The 21,892-nt window shown below is 44.8% G+C and overlaps 1 protein-coding gene across 1 annotated transcript in view; it reads right to left on the reverse strand.

Moving 5' to 3' along the window:
* Nucleotides 1-21,892, reverse strand: part of PHACTR1 (phosphatase and actin regulator 1) — a 1,250,807-nt gene that overhangs the window by 1,145,435 nt on the left and 83,480 nt on the right. The window contains exon 3 of the mRNA XM_085606075.1: nucleotides 10,955-11,107. Coding sequence (XP_085462201.1) covers nucleotides 10,955-11,107 — 153 coding nt within the window. The remainder of the gene's footprint in view (nucleotides 1-10,954; nucleotides 11,108-21,892) is intronic.

The raw sequence follows: 21,892 nt of genomic DNA on the forward strand, positions 1-21,892 counted from the left end.
AGGCGGTTACAAGGTGCAGAAACTAAGTATTCTGTGATTGAACGTGAGGTTCTGGCTTGTTGCTGGGGAAATCCATCGATTTAGGTTTTTTTGTGTGGGGTATTCCCTTTAAGCTCAGGACTGATTACAAGCCTCTAACATATATTTTTAAAGGTGGAAGAGGTCTAGAGGGAAATGTGACGCCACGAATTACTAGGTGGCTATTGTCAATAATGGACTATAATTATGAAATAGAATTTGTGAAAGGTAGCAAAAATGTCGTGGCAGATTACCTTTCAAGAATGCCAGTGGATGGAGAGTCTGATGATATTGTTGGCCAGATAACTCCAGAGAATAGTGTGTTTTTGAATGGGGAACTGGCTATTATTGCAGAAGAATGGATGGCTGCAAAACTAGAAGATGATGTCATCATGGAGGTAGAACGCAGAGTTGTAGGTGGTTGGTATGAGAACGAGAAATTAAGTGGAGTGATGCTTGAATATTTTAAGGTCAAGGAAGATTTGAGTGTGGTTGATGATAAACTCATGAGAAGAGGCCAGTTTGTTCCTCCCGAGGGGAATCGTAAAAGAATTCTTGACATTGTTCACGAGGGACATTTGGGTAGAGGAATTGTAAAGAGGAAGATAAGACAATCATTTTGGTGGCCAGGGTTGGATCATGATGTTGAGGAAAGGATAAAGAATTGTGTAGCGTGTACCAATAGTGATAAGAACAAAATAACTAGAGAGTCGCCTTTAGAGGTTATGAAATTCCCTGAAAGACCTTGGGAAAGATTGGCTGTGGATATTCTAGGACCAATATCCAAATTAGGATTGAGGAGCAGATACATCTTGGTTTTGGTAGATTATCACACCAAATGGTTTGTGCTCAAAGCTGTTAGTGATGTGTCTTCTGCTAACATTATTGAATTTTTTGAGGACGTTTTTATGGCGGAGGGTATTCCTAAGAGTATTGTATCGGATAATGGAGCACAATTTATTTAGCGAGAGATGGAGGGTTACCCTTCTGGCATGAGAATTGTGCTTGAGAAAGTAGCTCTTTTTAGACCACAAGCTAATGGCTTGGTTGAAAGGGTAAATCGACTAGTGATGGATAATATACAATTGTCACTTGCAAATCATCTTCCATGGATGAAGGAATTGAGGAAGATGGTGTGGGTCCATAGAACTACTCCACATTCTGTAACGGGTGTTTCTCCATTTGTATCCTTGAAGGGAAGGCAACCGGGTGTCAAAGAATGTCCTGTATGGTTGAGAGGAAGTTGTAATGCAATGAGTGTGGAGGTTGATCGTGAGGAAATCAAAAAGAAAGCTTTGTACTCACAGTATAGGAATGCAATGTATTACAATCAGAGAAAAGAGGTGAAATATTGTGTGGTGTCACCCGGTGACTGGGTAGTAGCAAAGAAGAGAGGATTTGTGCCCAAGGGAGAAAGTAAGTACTCAGCTCCATGCCGAGTAAGGGAAGTAAAACGTAGTGTGGTAGTTTTGGAGAACGGTTCAGTAAGGAGTATGAGTGATATATGTAAAGTTTAATGTTCCTTGAATGTTGTTGCAAAATGCAATCTTAGGTACTGTTTTCATGTTTAAGTATAGACAACATGTGTGAAATTTAGTGTTGCTCGCCCCTGACCCCGATGCAACCTGAGGGGTTAAACCCTAGGTTGGGAGACCAGTTCTTGGAAAGAGGTCCTGAACTGGTGGGAAAGTTGTGTTATGAGGGTGCCTCTCAGAGGAAGAGGGGGTGGAACCCTAGAAGAAGAGGTAAGGGGAGGAGAGCCTCGCCTGTGACTTTTGGTCAGCTGGAGGGTGCAGACCCAAGACTGGAGGATCAGTGGCAGTCTAGAACTGCCCTGATGAGGGGTGGAGTGGAGAATGGTTACTATGTGCCAGGGGTTACTACCCCCCACTCTGAGGATAGGCAAGGACCAGTGGCATCTGGATGGCCTAGGGCCTGGTCCTGGCCACGGACAGCTAAGGAGTACCAGTGGGGTAGCCCAGTTGGTCCGCATAGCTTTTACAGAGGAAACCACGTGGGTTCAGAGTGGCGTAGAACCGGAGGGTGTCCCTGCTGTTGTGGGCCTGCGTCCGTGTTCTATCGCCCAAAGTAGGGAAGCCCATCATGGTGGTGATTGGTCTGCCCTGCGTTTTGGCTGGAAGGGGGTTGTGTTGGACTTGGCCCTTTTGGCAGGTTCACCCCTAAACTTTTTGCCTTTTAATGTGACCTGATGTTAGTTGTTTTTGGCTTCTGCGCACTTTCGCACTGTGGCCCAGTGTAAAGTGTGTGCGTACTCTGAGTGTGTGTGGTGAGATTGGCCTGCCCTCCCTCCCATAGGAATGCATAGGGGATATGTGTGTCCATGGTAATTCCTGGTGTGAGAGGAGTGCAGGGTTGAGTTTGGTATGTGCGAACTCTTGAGAATAAATGCTGCGCAATGGTGTGCGCAGATTTATGGTGACTGGTGGAGAAGTGCCACTTCTAGAAGTTGGCATTTCTGTGGACTGTGTGTCTGCCTGCCTGATGTGGAGTGCATGTCTGGCTTGTGATTGACAGGAGCTGAGAGGGTTGGGGAATTCCAGGAGCCAGGGTGAGTCTGCCCGGTGGTGAATGGAGAGATCTGCATGTAGACGGGAGGGAGGAGTTGCACCTGGGACCTGAATAGGGTTGTGCCTTCCCTACACAATGCTGGCTCCGCCCCCTGTGGTGCGTCTGATGTCCCTAGCCTGTCCTGTGAATAGGGAGAGGAGCTGAGCACAACAAAGTGCTCCAAAGCTACCCCAAACCAGTTGCATCTGGTTTTCCCCCAGCCCTGTGCTGACAAAGGAAAAGTGTGTAGAAAAGAAGGGGCTGTGACCCCATGAAAATGTTCTGCTGTGCTTGTTCTTACTTTGGGGGGGACACTCTGCCAGGAGGAACTGCCGCGGGACCCAGCTGCTGTTTCCTGGGGGTCCCTGCGAGCTGGCCTGCCTGGTTGTGCGCTGCTGTGGCCCCCCCCCACACCAAGGACTCCTTCTTCTGGCCTTTTTGGGGCCACTGCTGGAGCTTGTGCTGTTTCTAAAAAATGCATCGGTTTGACAGAATTGTTTAGCGAAGCACGTGGCCGGGTGTTCCTTCATCAAATAAAGGCATTGCCACTGTGTGGTTTTAGTTCGTTCAGAGTTTCCATAGGAGGAGAGTTTTTTGTTTTGCTAATAACTTTAGGACCATATGACAAATCTTCACAAAACGTTCCCAAAAAAGTTCTGGCACCTCAGCTTTTCCTGGAAAATGTTGATGTTATCTGTCAAGTGGGGACCGAGAAAAGTGGGGGTCCAGAAATACTGCTTTCCCATCTTAATTCCCATAGGAATTGTGGGAATTGATTCAGAAGAAAAGGCTAGACAGAATTACTCAAAATTTGACAGAAAGTTAGAACCTTATTCAGAAAGCATGATTTTTCTGCTTTGGTGTAAATCTAAACATTAGTTTTAAGAAATTTGTGTTTAAAACAATATTTTCCTAGTTGATAACTCTGAACATTATATTTTGTTGCATGATGTTTAGAACTTGATCTACTGGTGTAAATTGGCCTTCAGAGCTGAGCTGTTCTGTTTCTCGATTCACATTGATTATAATCGTTAGTAGAAGGTACTATTTTGTACATTTTTTTTCAGAAATGAAATTCCTAGTGTGGGGTCCTCAGCCGCCGCCACGGATACCTCTTTTGAGTGGTGGAATCATCCAGGGTACTACCAGACCCAATAGGGAAAAAATTCCTGCCTACATCACTGTAGCAATGTGCGCTAGTCTAAGTCCATATTAAGGTGAGTATGTTTTTGTTGCTGATCTTCTTGGACATAAGAATTTTCCAAGCCCTCAGTTTTCTGATTTTTCAGTAAACTTGTCCTAAGAAATGACGGTAAACCGAAAAGGCTGTGGAAGCGGATGTTGATGACCTGAAGTTTTTGTCTGAGGGCCTGATTTAGGGTCAGATGTACGACTGTGGAAATAGCACCTCGCAAATTGTGAGTTTTTTGCGACTCGCAATTTGCGGGGTGCTTTTTCCAATGTACAACAGTGTATTTCACACTATTAGCGATTCCCAATGGGGTCGCAAATTGATAGGCCCTTGTATATTAATGAGCCTCTTGCAATTTGCTACCCCATTGCGAATGGCAGGCCCTCGTAGGTATGGTGGCCTGCTGGGCTCAGCAGACCACCACACTGCTTGTCAATAAAGCAGTTTTTTTAATGCAGCCCATTTTCCTTAAAGGAAAACGAGATGCATTTATAAAAAAGAAATTTGAAATGTTTTCGTTTAATTTTTTAAGGGCAGGCAGTGGTCCCTGGGACTGCTGCTTGCCCTTAAAAAATATTGTCCCCTGCATTTGCAAAGGGGAAAGGGTCTCCTGGGGACCCCTTCCCTTTTGTGAGTGCATTACCACCCTCTTGAAGAGGGTGGTAATTTGCGAGTGTTTTGTGACCGCACTTGCAGATGCAAAACATTCTTACATAGGGTTGAGCTTGCTATTAGGAAGGGAATGCCCCTTCCTAATAGCGAGTCGCAAAACCCTATTTTGCGAGTCGCAAAAAATTGTGACTTGCAAAATAGGGTTTGTACATTCCCCATGCTGTTTTTGCATGTGCAAACGGGTTCGCAAACCCGCTTGCCGCACGCAAAAATGGTTGTACATCTGGCCCTTAGAGTTTGACAGAATAATTACTTCTCGCCAAACGATCGATATCCTGTACTCCATATTACAACTATATTACACATGCTATTGCACTTATAATAAGGAGGACGGGATATTCGACACATTTGACTACCGGTCTGTCAATATCTAAATCAGTCCATAAATTCTGAGATTAAATATTTCTGGAAAAATTGATAAAACTGTGGCTAGATTTGATTTTACTTCTTTTAGTTTGTGTTTTCAATTTGGGATCACAAACTGCTTAATTTATATGATTTATTGGTGAAAGTGTAGGAGATGCATATGGGCAAATATTGATTAACACTGAATTTTAAAGTCTTAAATTGGTTTAAATAAGAGGTGAGTTGGCGTCAGAGCTACATGAAAACGGATCAAGGTAGAGAATGCTTACGAGCCAGACTCTCAAAGAAGAAGGCAGCCAGTATGTTTGAAGAAAATGGTGCACTGGCCAATCCTTAATTCCATATCAAAACTCAGCCTTCGTCAGGTATGCTTTGACACCATAGAAAATGACTGGGAAGTGTAGGTAACACTGGGAACAGTTTCAGCCATTCCTGTGACCCCACCATGAAAAAACAACCACACATCATGACTCTGAGGAAACTTCACATGTACAGAAGACCATTTAAATAAAAGTTCCAGACTGCGGAGAGGCTGTCACTGCAAGAGCTGTCAGGGCCAACAACTCATCCCTCTCTTGTGATCTACAGACCTCTATGGATAATTATGATCCTCAAAGACCTCATGGGTCTCCTCTCCCTTCCTGCTCCTCAATCTATCCAAAACTGATATTCTCCTCTCCTCTCGTTCATGCGTCTCCATTCGCTTCCAGAACCTTTTTTCCCTATTGCACCTTCTGCTATGACACAACCCGAGACCTGTAAACTGTGTCCTTCACTTCAGCTTTCTTTCTGCATATCTCCTCTCTGTCTTGTACCTGAGCTTGCCATTCTTACTATATTTGCAGAATGTAGTCACTCTTTACCCTTCAAGCACCTCCACCATCATTCTGACTCCGAGATGTACACGTCTAGACTGTTTTTCATCTCAAATGATGTCTCCACACATGCTCTTCGGTTGTCTTTCAGCACACTTATAACTGTTCTGTTCCCCTACTTACACTTCCCTTCTCCACCTGTGCTTCTGCGCATCTTACTTCGCTCATCTAGCTTACCATGTCTTTTTTGTTTGTTATAAATACACAGAAAGCAGTTACAAATGAAAATGCTACTCACCAATGTTCACAAAACTTTTCTAACAGGAAACATAATTAATGCAATTACCATTCGCTATCATAGGCTTTAATATCATTCAGTATTCTATATGCAAGTACATGCATGGCTCATGAAAGAGAAAACATATGTTGTTAACAATACCAAGTAAAAGACCATCTGTAAATATACAAAACATAGCAGGACAGAGGGGAGAAGGAAGACCATAACAGTTGTGACATTTTAAAATCGATTGGCATTTAAAATAAAACAAGTAATTTACTTTTTTGGAAACCCTGTTTGCTATCTGACTACGATACTCATCTCACGCCTTTTCTTATTTGAATTGGTGTGTTGGAATCTATACATTATGTATATTTGAATTCGTATCATGGGATTCTGATGACATGGATATATTTATATCTTTCATTTTTTGATGACCTGCATTTATATTTACTTACATCATCCTAATATAGCGTATTGGAATTTCTGCAAACTATTTGTTTGAATTCGCATCATGGAATTTTCTAAATTTCTAACGCATGGTGATGTTTGAATCATATATTGTTCGATGACCTTCACCTGTATTTACCTTACAACGTCTAGATACTGCCCTGAAGAAGTTCTTGCCTTAAAGAACGAAACGCGTTGGCTGATTTCTCGCTCTATGAAAAAACACATATAAGAATAAAAGGAACTCTAGGGACGTATTATCAAGTTTGGACTTTTTACTGGTGCACCTTCCTCTTTTGTTAAAAGTAATTTACTTTTTCCCAAACGGCATTTAATTGGCTGTAAATCTTTCCCCTTTTTGCATTCAATTTTACTTCCTTTGTATTGTTTATGGGCAAAGCCACAGCGTCCTCCACCTTTATGTTTCGGCCCCTATCCAATTGAATGATCCTTCCCACTTGCTCCATGCCTTTCCTCAAATTCTGTCGGTAAAGACCGTTCTAATTGGGCCCTGTCTGTTTTCAATTTTTCTTCATTGCCATCATTACATTTATTTTAATGAACAACAATTGTCAAACAATATACAGCAAAGAAATGAACATACCACTGCTTAATGTCCAATAATAATGCACAAAGATGTTTTCCTCACCCGCCCCTAAAATGCGAAGCTAGGCCCAATCTACTCATCCAATGATCTAACCATCCCTAGATGATTTTCTGCTGCCCAAAACACTTGGGCCCTTAACCTACCACGTGTCTTTAGAACTTGAAAACTTTTATTTTGCCCTTTACATTGAACAGATTGTTGCTTTGTTCAGCACCTCCATGTCAGTATTCATCAAAAACAAAAGTGTGCGTGCGCACACACACACATAAAACAGATAATACACACACAACACATAAATGAAAAACCAGTTGCCTCCCACCTTTGATGAAGGACAGATATTACTAATGATGTATTGTTACAATAAGTGTGGCTCTATGGCAGATATGGAGCTGCGAGTGAGGTGCCTGTTCAACGTCGAACTATAAATTAAACCAGCAAATACCCATCAAAGGATATTCACACAACTCATTTTTGGCTCTGTGCTTCATAAACTCTTCTTTCTGATCAAAAGAGGTTTACTCCCCCACAAAAGGCTAAATAAATACACAATTAAAATACCAACACTGCAGCCAGGGCATTCTACTGATAGAGGAAAGGCTTCTAGGGAAAAGAGAAAGTTCGTCAATACAGACTAAAGCTTTATGCCTCCTCGTTCATCAGTGTATAGAAGAAACATCTACGCTTAAAGATGATAAAGAAGGGTTAAGAGGAGAGAGGGGTGGCTTGCTTTAACATCAAAAAGTTGATGGACTGTTAACATGATGCGATATCTGGGGACTACAGAAAACTTAAATAACAGAAGTGTAACCCAGTTCCACTTAGTTACACCTCACTTCACCCTCTACTGTCCAAGAACGCAAACACACAGGTTTCCTAACACTCAGGGCCAAGTGTTGTCAAATAATGGGTTTAAAGATAGGGTTTCCAGAATAGGTCCAGTACGGACTGTTCCATGCCATATTTTCGAAATGCACACGATATACTTACATAGAGTAAGTATCAGTTTACCTCACTTACATACGTACAAAGTAGTTACTCTGAAAAACTGAGACAGATCCAATCTCACCCCATAGGTGTACGTTGGACTGCCCTGACTTAATGGCTTCCTTCCACAAGGCCATTTTCTCAATATTTAGGAAACACTGTGTATGATGTTTCGCAGCTTTCAGGAAATCCTTCTTAAAATCGTTTCTCTGAACCGGCTGAACATCACCTCCAGTCACCCAGTGATGCGAATCACTTCACAGCATGACACAATCACAAATAAAGCATGGGAAGAAGTGACAGCGTCTCTCATTGACCGTGGCCGCCCTCTGGGCTCTGAGCACATGTTCAGCACCGGCCCTGAGCGGACAGCGCAGCTCGTGCCTGAGCAGCCTCAGCCAGACTCCCAGCCAACCCACGCTTCCTTTATTTACAACTCCAGGCGTTTCCTCTGACAGACGCTTCCGGGATCGAGCCGCGCCGCGCGCCGGTGGGCACGTGCTTACTCAGCCACAACAAATACAGATCTGGCTGATGTCTTCAGCGAAACACTAGGTTGTGATTTGTGTTTTTTCTTGACCCGTAAATTCAACACCGACTAACACCATAAAATCAGCACAAGCATCTTTCAAAGTTTCAATGAAAAAAATAACATTGTCCCACTTCTGTGGCAAGATACAAACAGTATAAATATATTGCAAAAAAATACTCATTCAAGTATGATAATTTCGTTCAAATCATAGTCACATTACATTCTGACTACCCTTGAAGCAGCTGGGCAGCGACCTGTGCACGTTACATAGAAACTGTAAATCAAAATTAAAAAGCAATAAAAAAAAGGAACAGCAAGGCCGGCTGCCACCTCGGACTGAGCAATAAGTGCATAATATGTTCATAAATGTACGCCCAAAACCAATCTGCCTTAAAAAATCAGCAGCATCTTCTTACATACCAACACTGACAGCTTTACCATCAATTGAGAAATGACAGGTGCTTAACAGGCTTGTAAAAAGTAAACCAGCAAGAACCATTGTAAGCATTAAGTGACGAGTATCTCACTGGCAAATCAACTACTGTCGTTAAACGAGGCAAGTGAGCCAGCATCCAGCAAGTGCAGAGTGAGTGTGCAATGCATTCCTGTGAGCGCCCTCTTGGCTCGTGCGCGCGTGTGGTTTCTGGCCTGGAGTGTTTGTTTATGAAGCGGCAGACAAAGCCAGGGAGGCTGGGCTCAGCTGACACGTGTGAATGGCTGGATGACCCGAGCGCCCCCTCCCCTGGGGAGGCGGTAATCGGTTTATAACACCATGACATAATGTTTCTGGGCTCGGATTCAGCGGCAGCAGGCCATCAGGCTCCGTGTCCACAGAGTGTGGGAGCGCGGGCTTTTGTCAGTGACACCTCCGCTCACGGACCCAGTGCCCTCGCGTTCCCCGTTCCTCAGCGCTGCCTCTCCGCTCGCTCCCTGCCCCCACCAGCACCCCCCTTCCCTAGCAACGCATACGGAGGGAGGGAATTGGCGGCTGAGGCTATGGCTGAGTCTCAGCACAGCCCGTGTCTAGGCTGCAGTCATGGCTGTTAAATGGCCCCATGTCACGGTTAATGGGGATGACTTTCAGTCTTCGTTATTTCAAACAACTACCATGAACAGTCCAAGACTCGCGGGCTGATATCTAGTATACGTAGAGTACAACTACTAGTCCCAGCATGCATAGTGTCGTAGACTGTAAACGCAGTACTGGCCGAAAGTCCATGTGTCTATGTGACCCATGTAACCGTGATCATTTATTCCATGTAATGTAAATAGTGCAGCGTTTAAGTGCACGTGTGCTTACTGCACACCTCAACAACACTCAGTTCCTCGCGGAAGTTGACCACGCGGTGCCAGCAGCAAGTAACTGGAGTAACTGGTTAGTTTAGCCTTAACAATACTTATTATCCACATACCCATGCCAGGCCCCGCATATACGGCGACGTGCTGGCATGGATTCGTTTATTTTAATTGTATCAGGTGTGAGCATGTTTCTAATAGGCATCTTGTGTTCCCCTCCCATGGGGGTTCCTCACAGCTGAACAAAGCCACGGCGACCGCTGTGTCGGAGCAGCCCCCGTGCCCAGACTCAGCGGGCACTGTCAGTGGTCTGATCCACGCCCCCCCTCCCCCCTGTGGTCACTGCCCGGCGCTGGTCTTGTGAGCCAGAGAATGCCAGAGGGCGCTCATAGCACAGGCTGGGCACATTGCGCGCGAGAGAGCTGCACAAGGCACCGCACACACGTGCACAAAGAGGCGGAGCGCGCACACCCACGTCTGGGCAGAAGGTGACAGGCATGGGTAAGGGGGCAGGGTAGTGGGAGAGCGGGGCACCACCGGGTCAAGGGAAGGGGCAAGAGGAGAAGGAAGGTAAAGAAGGGAACCTCCAGACACCAGTGGGAGGGAGGGGTGAGGGTTGGGAAGCGCCTCGTGGTGACTTGGCAATGGTGCGCACGAAATGAGGAGTCTGTGCCTCCAGTGGAGGGCAGTGACTCATGAGTCAGGAGAAGTAGGAGGCATGCCAGGTAAGGAAGGGTGAGGGTGAAGGGAGGGGGGGGGGGAGTGACCACAGGTAAATGCATGTGAGAACAGAAGGGTGCAGGGTTCAAAGAACGAAGGTTCCGTATATCCAGAAAGGGAATGGGGCGACAGAAGAAGATGGGGGGGTGCTGTGAAAGTAAAGTGGGAAGGAGGAAGTGGGGGTGAGGAATGGAACATACGCATGCGACAGAAGAGGGTTGAACGGGGTCAAAGGCACAGTGTATCCAAAAGAGGGGAGAAAGCCTGAGCAGGAATGTGAGAACGGGAGGGAAGGGGTGTTGGGTTTGGAGGGGGCGGTGGTGAATGGAACACAGGGGTTAAATGGAAGAGCAGGAAGGGGAGGTGCAGGCAGTGAGGGTCGGTCTCTTCTGAATACGAGTGGGTGGGAGCACAGGGAGGGTGTTAGTGCGCATTGGCCCCGTGGGGCAGTTCCTACCTGTCCTCAGGTTGAGAGAGATGCGGGCCTCGGCCAGGTAGGGGGTGTCGCTTTTGGAGCGCACTCTGCGGATGGGCCGGCGATCTGCGGAGTCCAGGTCCTCTGTGGAAGCCGCCATTAATGGGTAGGCGCTGTAGACGGTTGCCCGGCGAGCTGCAGGAGAAAAAACGGGGGTACGGAAGATACGAAAGGGGGGGCACAGAGTCGAGGGAAGGAGGAGGGGGAGGTGAGACCAGAGGGTGACAGACCGAGGGAGGAGGGGGGACACGGAGAAAAGAGAGAGAGAGAGAGAAAACACGTTAAGGACCAGTGCTGCTTTTGGACGGGAAGTGGCGAGAGGTGGAGCCGAGGATAGATACCGCCCCCTCCCCTTACAGTCCTCAGACCGGCAGGAGCCGGCGCCCAAAGCCGCCACACTCCGTTCTTCCCCGGCACAGCCTTCAGATAGCCAGTCCCGAGCAGCCGGAGCCTGGCAGGATTCAGCACCAGGGACAGCGTGCAGCGCCGAGCCCCTCACAGCGCTCCCTGCACACAGGGCCCCAGCTCCACACCCTCTATTGTCCGAGGAACAAGACCTCCCCCTCTACTGAACAGCATCGTTCCCAATTTTACCCCCTAAAGCTCGAATCATCTCACGCAATTTCTCATGTCCAGGAGCTTTTTTTGTAGGCGCTGCAGCTTGCCCAGCGGCTGCTGCTTTCACACAGGTCCAGCAGACAGGGGCAAATGCTTCTCAAATAAGTTACTAATTTCCATGCTATGATATCTGAAGAACGACTTCATAGCGCTGCTGTCAGTGTAATGCACTCAACAATGCAATCACGTAATTGATACCTATCTGATATGCCTAATATAAAACTATGCAACACTCACTTCCCTTTCCTCTTCATTCTCAACCCCTCCCATTCCTGGGTGCTTATCAGTGTTCTGACTTATGTTTTCTGCATCACACCAACATGTATAAAACAATTTTGACGCGTAATTTAATACATATTTAGTATTTCATAAATCATTCGTAATCACGCTCCCTGAAGTAGCTGCAAGGTAGCATGTCAGCGCTATATGACGTTAAAAGATGACTGCATTGGGCACTCCTTTACACCAAAGACTTTGGCGGAAATCCATTTTGAATCAGTTTTGCTGCGGACATAATGGGAAGCGGACCAAAGAGTTTATAGCATTTTTAGCTCGTTGTCTTTTAAGGATTTTTTCGTCATGTGTGCCCCTCCCACATTTCAGATTGAGGCATTCCTTCCACTTGTCACATAAAACCAGCACACACAGTCTAAAGTCAAAAATACGAGCCTGAAACCTGCATACCAGCACATAATTCACCCAGGGGGAATCGTGGTAAATGAAGTGCATAATGACACTGACTTTAGCTGAAAGTCTTTAGTAGGGGCAGAATGTGACACTAGGCAAGAACTGAATCAGGCTAAAAAAACAGTAAGTGAAAATATAAAGTAATGGCTAACATGGCTACATGAAATGCTGCCCCTTTAAATTTCTTTGACAATAACAACGCCATGTGGCTCCTATTTTCTTTATTTTGTTCACATTATTTTGCATTTGGTTCAATTGGCTTTCCTTTAACAATCACCAACCACTGCAGTGATACATACCCATGTATTGACACTATGGCTGACCTCTATTCCCATACCGCTGAGTACTCGCTGCCTATTTTTTTCACTTCTCCTGGGGTCCGCCGAGTTCACTGTACGTTCTCATACACACAACCATTCTCTTCCTATGCAAACTTCTGCTTCCGACCAGATCTCTTCAGAGACTGGATCACTACCACGAATGGTCTTTTTTGGGAAGGATTTCCTCCTAAATTCAGTAAAACCCTTGGCTTGAATTGTTTCAATTCCAGTGATGGCCTGTACCAACTCAATTCAGATGACAGTCGCCACTCAGGGCTGCGCATGCAACCTACCATGGTTTAGTCCAGTTTTGGCTCCCACGTCGTTTTGAGATTAATGCTCCTTTTCCATGGATTAACAAGTCTACCACTAGCCTTCAATTTCCCCTGCTTTTTTTTTTTACAACTCTTTAAATTGATTGAGATTCGTTTGTTCCAAAAATATGATTTTTTTCATGTGGTTCTTAACTAATCATGCCTTTCTAACTGATTTCAAGATTAATCATTTCCCCCAGAGTGATACATAAGTTATTCTGCGTATCTCAGTGTATCACTGTGTGCACACCATCACGACTGGTTCACAGACTGTATGTATACCATTTAAAAACACTTTTGTGTATTGTTTCCACTTTTTTGTCTTCTAGGTACATCTGAACTGCATAATCAGGTAATCCGGATATGACCTTTCAATTATTTATTTATAAAGTTTTATATAGCGCGAACAGGATCCCAAAGGATATCAGAGCGCTTTACAATAGGTTAGAAGAGAGGACAAAAATGAAACGTACACCGCAATTGTAAAAGTACAATAAACAGTAAACAGTGGAACACGTATACAGTATAATATTATGCAGAAGAGACGATCCGTGACTGTTAGTTGTGCCATGGAGATAGAAACCAAGAACAACCGCCTTCTGAGAGCCTCCACCCCTTATGGTAAGAATTTGCTCATTTTGGCATCCAGTTTGAAAGCAGTCGTCGAGGAGAGTCTGCGTACATCCGGAGCAAGAGAGTTCCATATTTTAGGGGCAGCACCAGACAAGGCTCGGAGACAAGTCCTTTTTTTTCTAAGGATGATCAATTTCAGGAGGAGAGTAGAGGCGCTTCTTGATGCCCTCTCCTCACAAGATAGTTCAAGTTTTTGCACCAGAGACGTGGGAGTATTGTAGTGAAGGGCTTTGTGCGCCAGGATTATACAATACTATTAATAGACTCACTAGTTAATTGTGATTATCTGGACATATCTTTTTCAATGCAGCTACTTTGATTGATTGTGCTCGGTTAGATCCTGTCTTTGTCCTGATGAAGACACCTTAACGCAGCATCGGTCGAAACGCTCTCAACAACAATCTGGCTCAGAAAGACAATAGTTAATAAACATATCATGCAGAAACCTTCCCTTCCTGAAAGTACTTTGATTCCCTCTGGATTACGGAATCCGCACTTGCTGACGGAATAATGCCCTAAGCTTTTCCCACCATTTTCGTTTTTATTGTGATCACTTCTTTGCATCACCTGCACAACTGATTGAGCACTGTGAGCTCACACTAAAGTGGGCCCTTACCATTCACACATTCTTATAGATTCAATATGGATAAAGTATTACTTTTGTTATGATTGCATTCTGTTGTCATATCCATGCAAAGTGATTATTTGATGATCACATTTGCTAGTTATTTATCTTACATGAAATTGTACAGTTCACCATGTTTGACTTCTGGCATGAGATCTGTCATTGGCTCACAGTATTCTCTGCATGGGCCTTTGAGAACTCTTCCTAAATTTTAGTTACAACTAAGGTGTTCTTTTGGCCACAAACACATGAGTTAGGAGAATGGGATGAGCCTAGTTGGCTTTTGGGCCTGAAGCCATTTTTTAGGTGTCGCCTGCACATCACTTGCGAAATCTCTTGTAGATAAAAAAAAATACAAATGGGCTTAGAGCCCCCCCATTGCTTACTTTTACTAACTGTTGGTTGACTCTGCCGTCACTATCTTTTTCTTGCTTCTCATTGGGCAGCACCTCCTTCTTTCCCTTTCTCTTCAGTTCTTCCGATCTCCCACTTCAGTTCTTCCGGTCCTCCTTGGAGCAGGATCGAACAACAGTCTCCTACCTTCGGCTAGTGTCCTTCCACTGGCTACCCACTTGCACAGGTACTATTTTTTATTTTCACAGCAGCACTCCATAAGAGTGCATGTGTTTGGAGACCTTCTCTGTCACTTCCATGAAATCTGATACTGCATCTTAAAGTCTGGGTGTGAAGTCACGTCTTGTAAAGCGCCCCCCTCTGGCAGCTACAAGAACATTTTCTCATAACTCAAGCCCTTGGATTCCTGTGTTCGTTAACATATATAATGCCCCCAGCCCCACTTCACATGGGAGTAACGGGAGTCACCAATATCAACCCCCACTTTATTGAACTATGTCTTCATACTGGTGTTATCTAGAGCTCCCAACCAAGGACAATCGGATCTCATATAAAATCATATTTATGCTTCATCGTCCCAAAAGAGCTCTGCCTTTTTAAAAGCTCGAGTTTCCTATGTGTAGATTCTAAAGGGCACGAAGAAGGGAAGGGGCTCAACAGCCTCCTGGTGGGGTTTTTGCTCGAGTCCAAAAAATGCTGCACAAGTAACAATTCCAACTTGATTCGTAAAAATACGTGCGTGGAAAATGTAAGATATTAAAGAGCCAACCCTTAAATATCCTTTTTAAAGCTCTCTCATGTCTGTTTTCTTTGAGAAGTTTTTCTCGTTTCCATTCATAGAGAGAGCTTTTAAAAGGTACAACACTTTTTCCAATGACTTGTGTCCATGCTATTTTTTAAGACACTAATTGAAGGAGGATGCTGACTACAGCACGTTTTACGTGGTCTTAAATATGTGCCTACATATACCCCCTTCTTTCTCATGTAATATTAATGTATATGTGTGTTGATGTATGTGCACATATATACATGTGTGTGTATATAAACACACACAAACACACACACAAGCAAGCACTCCATCACAGTGCTTGGTTTCGGTCTATCGGCTCTCGCGGAGAACTTTCTTCACCAGCTCCTTACTATTTTATTCAAAATAAGCATTAACAAAGCACATAGGTCTTGCCTATGTGAGATCTATTGGCTTTGTCAAAGGTTCTTTTTTACATGTTGCACAGCAGTTGAGCTGCTATGCAACATGGCTTAAACCAATAAAAAAAAAACTATGATGCAGTGAAAGTTGGCCGCGTCATAGTGCTTTTTAAAATTTTTTTTTTTTACTTTAAGACATGTTGCACAGCCGGTCAACTGATGAACAACATATAAAGACATTGACAAAGCCAATGGATTTTGCATAGGCAAAACCTATTGCCGTTGCCAATGCTTGTTTCGATTGTTCTCAGATTACGTAGTTCTGTGACCATGTATGGGAAACATGAGAAAAGGGTAGTCTCAGAATAATGCATTGACTTTCTGCTGGTAGGAAGACCGAAAGCCATCACTTGTAGCTTTTTCACTCTGCCTGCATTTTATCACATTTCCCTTTGCAGGTTTTCCTGTTAGGTGTGTCACGTGTCCCCTATTCGAATGAAGCATCTGGACACTGACTCTGGCGCTCTCCCTTCAAGATACTGTGCTGCTGCTGGCAGAAATCTTCCCAAAGCCCCTCTATTTTTCTCAAAGGAGTCGTCCTCTCCTTACGATAATAGTTCTCTGTATGACGTGGAAAACTGTGCCACAGTGCCCTATTCATTTTTAGGCCCTCCCTATATTTTTTCTCCAGTGTACTTAGCTAACCGCCAGTTCACTGGTGGCACACCACATTTTTGATGTGCTGTTTGACAGCAGAGCTAGGCTAGGTTGAAGAGAGGGTACCTAAAATGTACCCTCATTTTGATTGCCAGTGCTGGCTCTTAAATCAGGATGTAAGGTGATTGGCCATGGTGGCAGTGTCCTTTTAGTTCAGGGGGACAAACAGTTCTTCCAGTATCTATGTTATGAGGCTGCCCATTGGTTCTCCCTGTGAAGGTCGAATCAGTCCCCTGTAACTGGGATCCTTTGCCTTCTCTCATGCCTGCGGCATATGTGAGTTGTATTTATGGATGTGTATGTTGTGTGTGCATGTTTTCAGAAACATAGGTGGGTGGTGCTGGGGAACCAACCAAGTGCCTGTGCCTCCATGTTGTTCAGTACTTTATTGCCAAACCTGGCTTTACCTGTTGCGAGGTTGGAGGTTGAAATGCTCTTGTCTTTGTTGTGTACGTTTTCCGCCACTGGTAAAACACCTCTCCCTCTTTCTGTGTTTCTGGATGCCACCTGTTAATTCTGGGGTTTTGTTAGACTTTGAAGACAGTCTACACATGCAGCTTGGCTAATTTTAACTTGTCAACCCTGGGACTCTACTCTTGATGCCTGCAGAAGCAAGAGGGCAAGGAGGCACTTTCACTTCTCCTAGACTACCTGAGGTGCTGGAAATTTGAAATATTGTGCAGGTTAGCTTGCTCTGACTTTAAGCCAGTGCTCACAAAGTGATGCAAATACTAAACCTATGAGTTTTATATGTTGTAGATCATCTTGACACAGAGGAGGTCCTACACACCACTATAGGGCAGATGTATATAGAGGAGCCGACCAGTGAATCTCCTTCAAAGCGTGATTGATTTTACTCTTTTATCTGGTGACCTGTGGGAGTCAAGGAGCTGAAGTATGCTGCGAGGAGAGGCGCTGCTCAGGACCGCTCAAAGACAAGCACAAGAGTGAGCTGGGTAAGGTTGGCCCAGGAGCCAAGATATCATCCCTGCCAAAATGCCCTGGAAGAAACTAGACCACAGAGGAGCAGCCACCAAGTCATAGAACAACAGAGACACTTGGATATTCACTGGACTCTTTGAACTGTTTCAATCCGCCACATACTCTTCTGGTGCCTGAATCAGTCTGCTCTAGTAGCCGAGGTTACTGTTGGTATGGTACTTTCATGCTACTGGCATGGACGCCCACTGACCTCATTGGATGAGCCAGCCATCTTGATTCCAGAATCATTTCACCCATCACTAGAGGCCTTATGTTTTAGGAAATAATTTCTATTTGTGTTTGGTCACTATCTGACTGACAAATGGTGACATTTGGTGGCCCATTGGATGCTCTTAGTTCCCCGGTTGCCCCATCAATGGAGCATTTCAATGGTGCCTGGCAGTTTCTGAGATACAGACCAATAAGATAAGTATTTGCATGCAAGCATGCATGAGTGAGTATTTGAAAAGTGGAATTTAGCTACAGGACAATGAAGCACTTGACAAAGACGGAAACGCTGAGATACAATTCAGGACCAATTTTAATTGTCAGAGTATTCATAGCTCATGATCCGACCCTGTGGGTGCAAACCAATGGGTTCTGATCCACAGCTATATCCGTTTTAGTTGAAAACATTGAACAATTAGTTGAGCCATTTACCAATTAGTGGCTCAACTATCATTCTAACTGGGACTATGAAAAAGAAAATTGGAACTATGGACACTGGTTACTGAGGCGTCATTCACCTTGTACTTGGATGGGACCCTTACTCTTTGGGTGGGATTTTTTTTTAGATTTAGGCACATTGCTAGGTTTGTTAAACTACAAATGGAAACTCAGGTTCTGGGGCCCTTGCTCACTGAGTTGCCCAGTTGTACACAGAGCCAGAAGTCTTTGAAAAAAAGGGCAGTATTTATCATAGCAAGGCTAAAACATTGGATCATTTTTGGCTGTCACATCTGCCCCACAGTCTGAAACCTTGAAGACTATTTGTAACACTGTAGTAAAAGTCACAATAAATCAATAAGTTCTCTGAGGGGACCGACTACAACCTTATACGTTGAAACTGGCAGTAGGGCCAATGTTACAGAAACCCTTGTGCCTTGCACATAAAAACGATAAAATACTTGGGGCCAGATGTATGACCCTTTTTTGCAGCTGCAAACGTGAGAACCTTCCGTTTGCAGATGCAAAAAAGGGTAATAGACTGTACAAATTCTATTTTGCCAGTAGCGGTCCGTGGAGGGAGTTCCGTGGGGCGGTGAGGTGGGGGGGGGGGAGGGGCAGGGTGGGGGAATGTAAACACCGGAATATGGATGAACGGAGGTAAGTACACATTTAAATAAATAAAACAAATTCCTTTGCGCGCACTGCATCGCAAAATGAGATGCAGCGCGCGCAACAAAATTCTGGTGCTACTTTCCCACCGTTGAGCCTGGGTGATACGTGTTGACTCTGAGTCTTTGTGATACCTGACAATCCCTCAACTTCTCTCCTAGCTGCCCACTCCTGAACTTACATTCTTTCAGCCCTCCGCTGAGCCTTGCTGCTACCAAACCCACCTTTCAGAGCTTGTGTGATTCCTGACCACACTGGACCCTGTGTGCAACTTGCCCGCATCCAAGTTTGTGTGTTACCTGAACACCTCCAAATGTCAAATCTAATTAGGTTTGCTGCATTTTAAGAAATATGTTAACTTGGCCCAATCACCAGACCCTTCTTCTCCTTCCCCTATTGCGTTTTTGTGCACTGTGTATACAGTCTAGTAGCAGTGCATGTGCTAACTGCTGCTTCTGTTATATTTGCGAAAGCATTGTTATTCGAAAATAATACAAATACTAGTCTTGACTAGAGTTACTGGAGCTGTGCACTCCTTAACATCTGTTGGTGAGGACCGAGCCTAAAAACATCTGCCCATAATCCAGTTTCCTTTTCTCTCATTAATTAATAGTGAGAATGCTCTCATGGTACGTCATAAGACCACGGGTTTGGCTATGTACGGAAAAGCACTACATTAGAAATGCTCATGAAATGATGAGGGAGAGAGTTTCTGCATATATAGGTTTGGATTGAAATAGTTCCATCACCTAATTTATGGCGCCTAAAACAAGGATCTACAATGACACACCACCAACCGACCTTGTTACGTAGAACATAGTGTCCACCTCAGGGTGTAACATACAGCATGCTTCATTAAATTCAGAGATTTGTGTATCCTGCTAAGAAGCTTAAACACGATCTATGTCTGGATAGGGAGCAAGTTATCGTTTTAGCAAAGGGGGATATCCAGTCACAATTTTAATGAACCAGTTATTGTTACAGCAGCAACATTTCGAATCACCTGCAGGTGGCACAACACATGTTTAGAGATTTTTGTATAAACATGTTTATTGAGATCAAAGCAATAAACAAGGCATAGCAGTACATTACAATCAAAGCCCACGTTGTAGTAGAGTAAACCTGCACATCAAATAAGAGTCAATCATTCAAGTTTCTTGTAAAGCGCGACTACTGACCCGTTAGTGTCTCAAGGCGCTGAGTGGGGTGGGATCTGCAGTTCAGTTGAAGAGAAAGGTCTTGAGGTTCTTTCTGAATTGTGGCAGCGATGGTGATTGCCTGAGGTGCAGAGGCAAGGAGTTTCAGGTCTTTGCAGTGAGGTAGGAGAAGTATCTTCCTCCAGTCATGGTCTTTCGGATCTGTGGGATGGTGGCTAGGGCCAGTTGGGCGGAGCAGAGATGTCTGGTGGGAGTGTAGAAGGAGAGGGGGTGATTAAGGTATGAGGGTCTGGCATTGTGGAAGGCTTTGTAGGCATGTCTGAGGAGCTTCAAGGTAATTCTTTGGTTGATAGGTAGCCATTGAAGGTCTCTCAGGTGGCTGGTGATGTGGCTGCGGTGTGGGATGTTCAGGATGAGTCTGGCATAGGCGTTCTGGATGTTCTGCAGTTTCTTTAGGAGTTTCTGTGTGGTGCCGGTGTAGAATGACTGGGTGACTGTTTTCCTGACTCAGTGGGGATCCACTTGAAGATCTTGCGGAGAGTCGGAGCATGTGGAAGCAGTAGGACGAGATGGCATTGATTTAGCAGTACATTGAAAGCTAGGAGTCCAGGATGATGGTGAGGTTTCATGCGTGGTCCATGGGTGTGGGGAGGGTTCTGAGCACTGCGGGCCACCAGAAGTCATCCCAGGTGGAGGGGGTGAAGCCCAAGATGAGATCTTCGGTCTTGTCTGAGTTGAGCTTGAGGCAGCTGTCCTTCATCCAGGTGGCGACTGCCTTTATCCCATTGTGGAAGTTCTTCTTGGAAGCTGTGGGTTCATCTGGGAGGGAGAGAATTTGCAGGGTATTGTTGGTGTAGGAGACTATGTTGAGTCTGTGGCTTCAGATGATGGCTGCAAGCGTGGCCATCTAGATGCAAAAGAGGGTGGGGCTCAGCGAGGAACCCTGAGGCACTCCGCAGCTGATCTCTGCGGGTTCTGTGTAGAACAGTGGAAGTCTGACTCTCTGTGTGCGGCCGGTGAGGTAGGAGCGGATCCATTCTAGGGCTTTGTCGCGAATGCCAGCGTCATGGAGTCTTGTGCAGTGGGTGTAGTGGGAGATGGTGTCGAAGGTGGCAGAGAGGCAGAGAATAGGGCAAATCATCTCAGCCAAACATTATCATACTAACGAAAAACACACTGCAGCAGTGGGTGGGGACACCAATAGACTACTGAATCTAAGAGTACCCCTCCAGTCATTCCTCAGAAACCCCCACAGCTAGGAAGGGCATAGCTTAGACAGATGACAGATCCACAGGGGAAGGGGGGGTAGGGCGTACCCACCCGAGGGGACCCAGGATACGATGCAACCCTAATATACAATAGTGACCGTCACAAATTGTAACCAAAGAGCTGCATGCAAACTGCATAACATAGGTTAGGACATTATGTTTTTTTTCCCTCAGTCTTTCATTATCTGTTCCTAACGTTGCTGAAAAGGGTTTGTTTTGTTAGATATACATTCTTATTAGTATAGGCAGCCATTACCAGTGCTTTAAAACAAATATAATGTATATGAGAAAGGGGCTATGGAGAGATGAGGGGTACATTTTCCCAGTGGTAATCCAAGGTGGCGGTCATGGGGGTTGCGCCAAAAATGATTCCACTAGCGTCAAAGCCGGCCTTGCAAAAAACATGAATACATTCTCTAAGTTGAAAATATTATAACCTTGTTTTATATATCCAAATGAAATATGGAAGTGTTTGTGGATTTTCACAATTGCTTTGCACACTTGTTTTCGCTTATTTGCACCAAAGTCGAATCCGTAAACTAGGTGTGGAAAGTATTGGTAGGTTTTGTGATAGCTCACCAAGGTCTGACTTTGTGGATTATTGCCACTTCCCAGTGGCCGCCCCAATGTTTGAGTCTTATGAACTCCTATGCTCCCACTCTTAGCCATACACTCCAGAAGAAAACGAAACTTTTGATCTGGTGGTACCTTCCATCTATGTGCATTAATGTCTTTAATTAATGATTCTGTGGGCTGCTA

This window comes from Triturus cristatus, chromosome 5_1, assembly GCF_964204655.1.
Source record: "Triturus cristatus chromosome 5_1, aTriCri1.1, whole genome shotgun sequence".
Taxonomy (NCBI): Eukaryota; Metazoa; Chordata; class Amphibia; order Caudata; family Salamandridae; genus Triturus; species Triturus cristatus.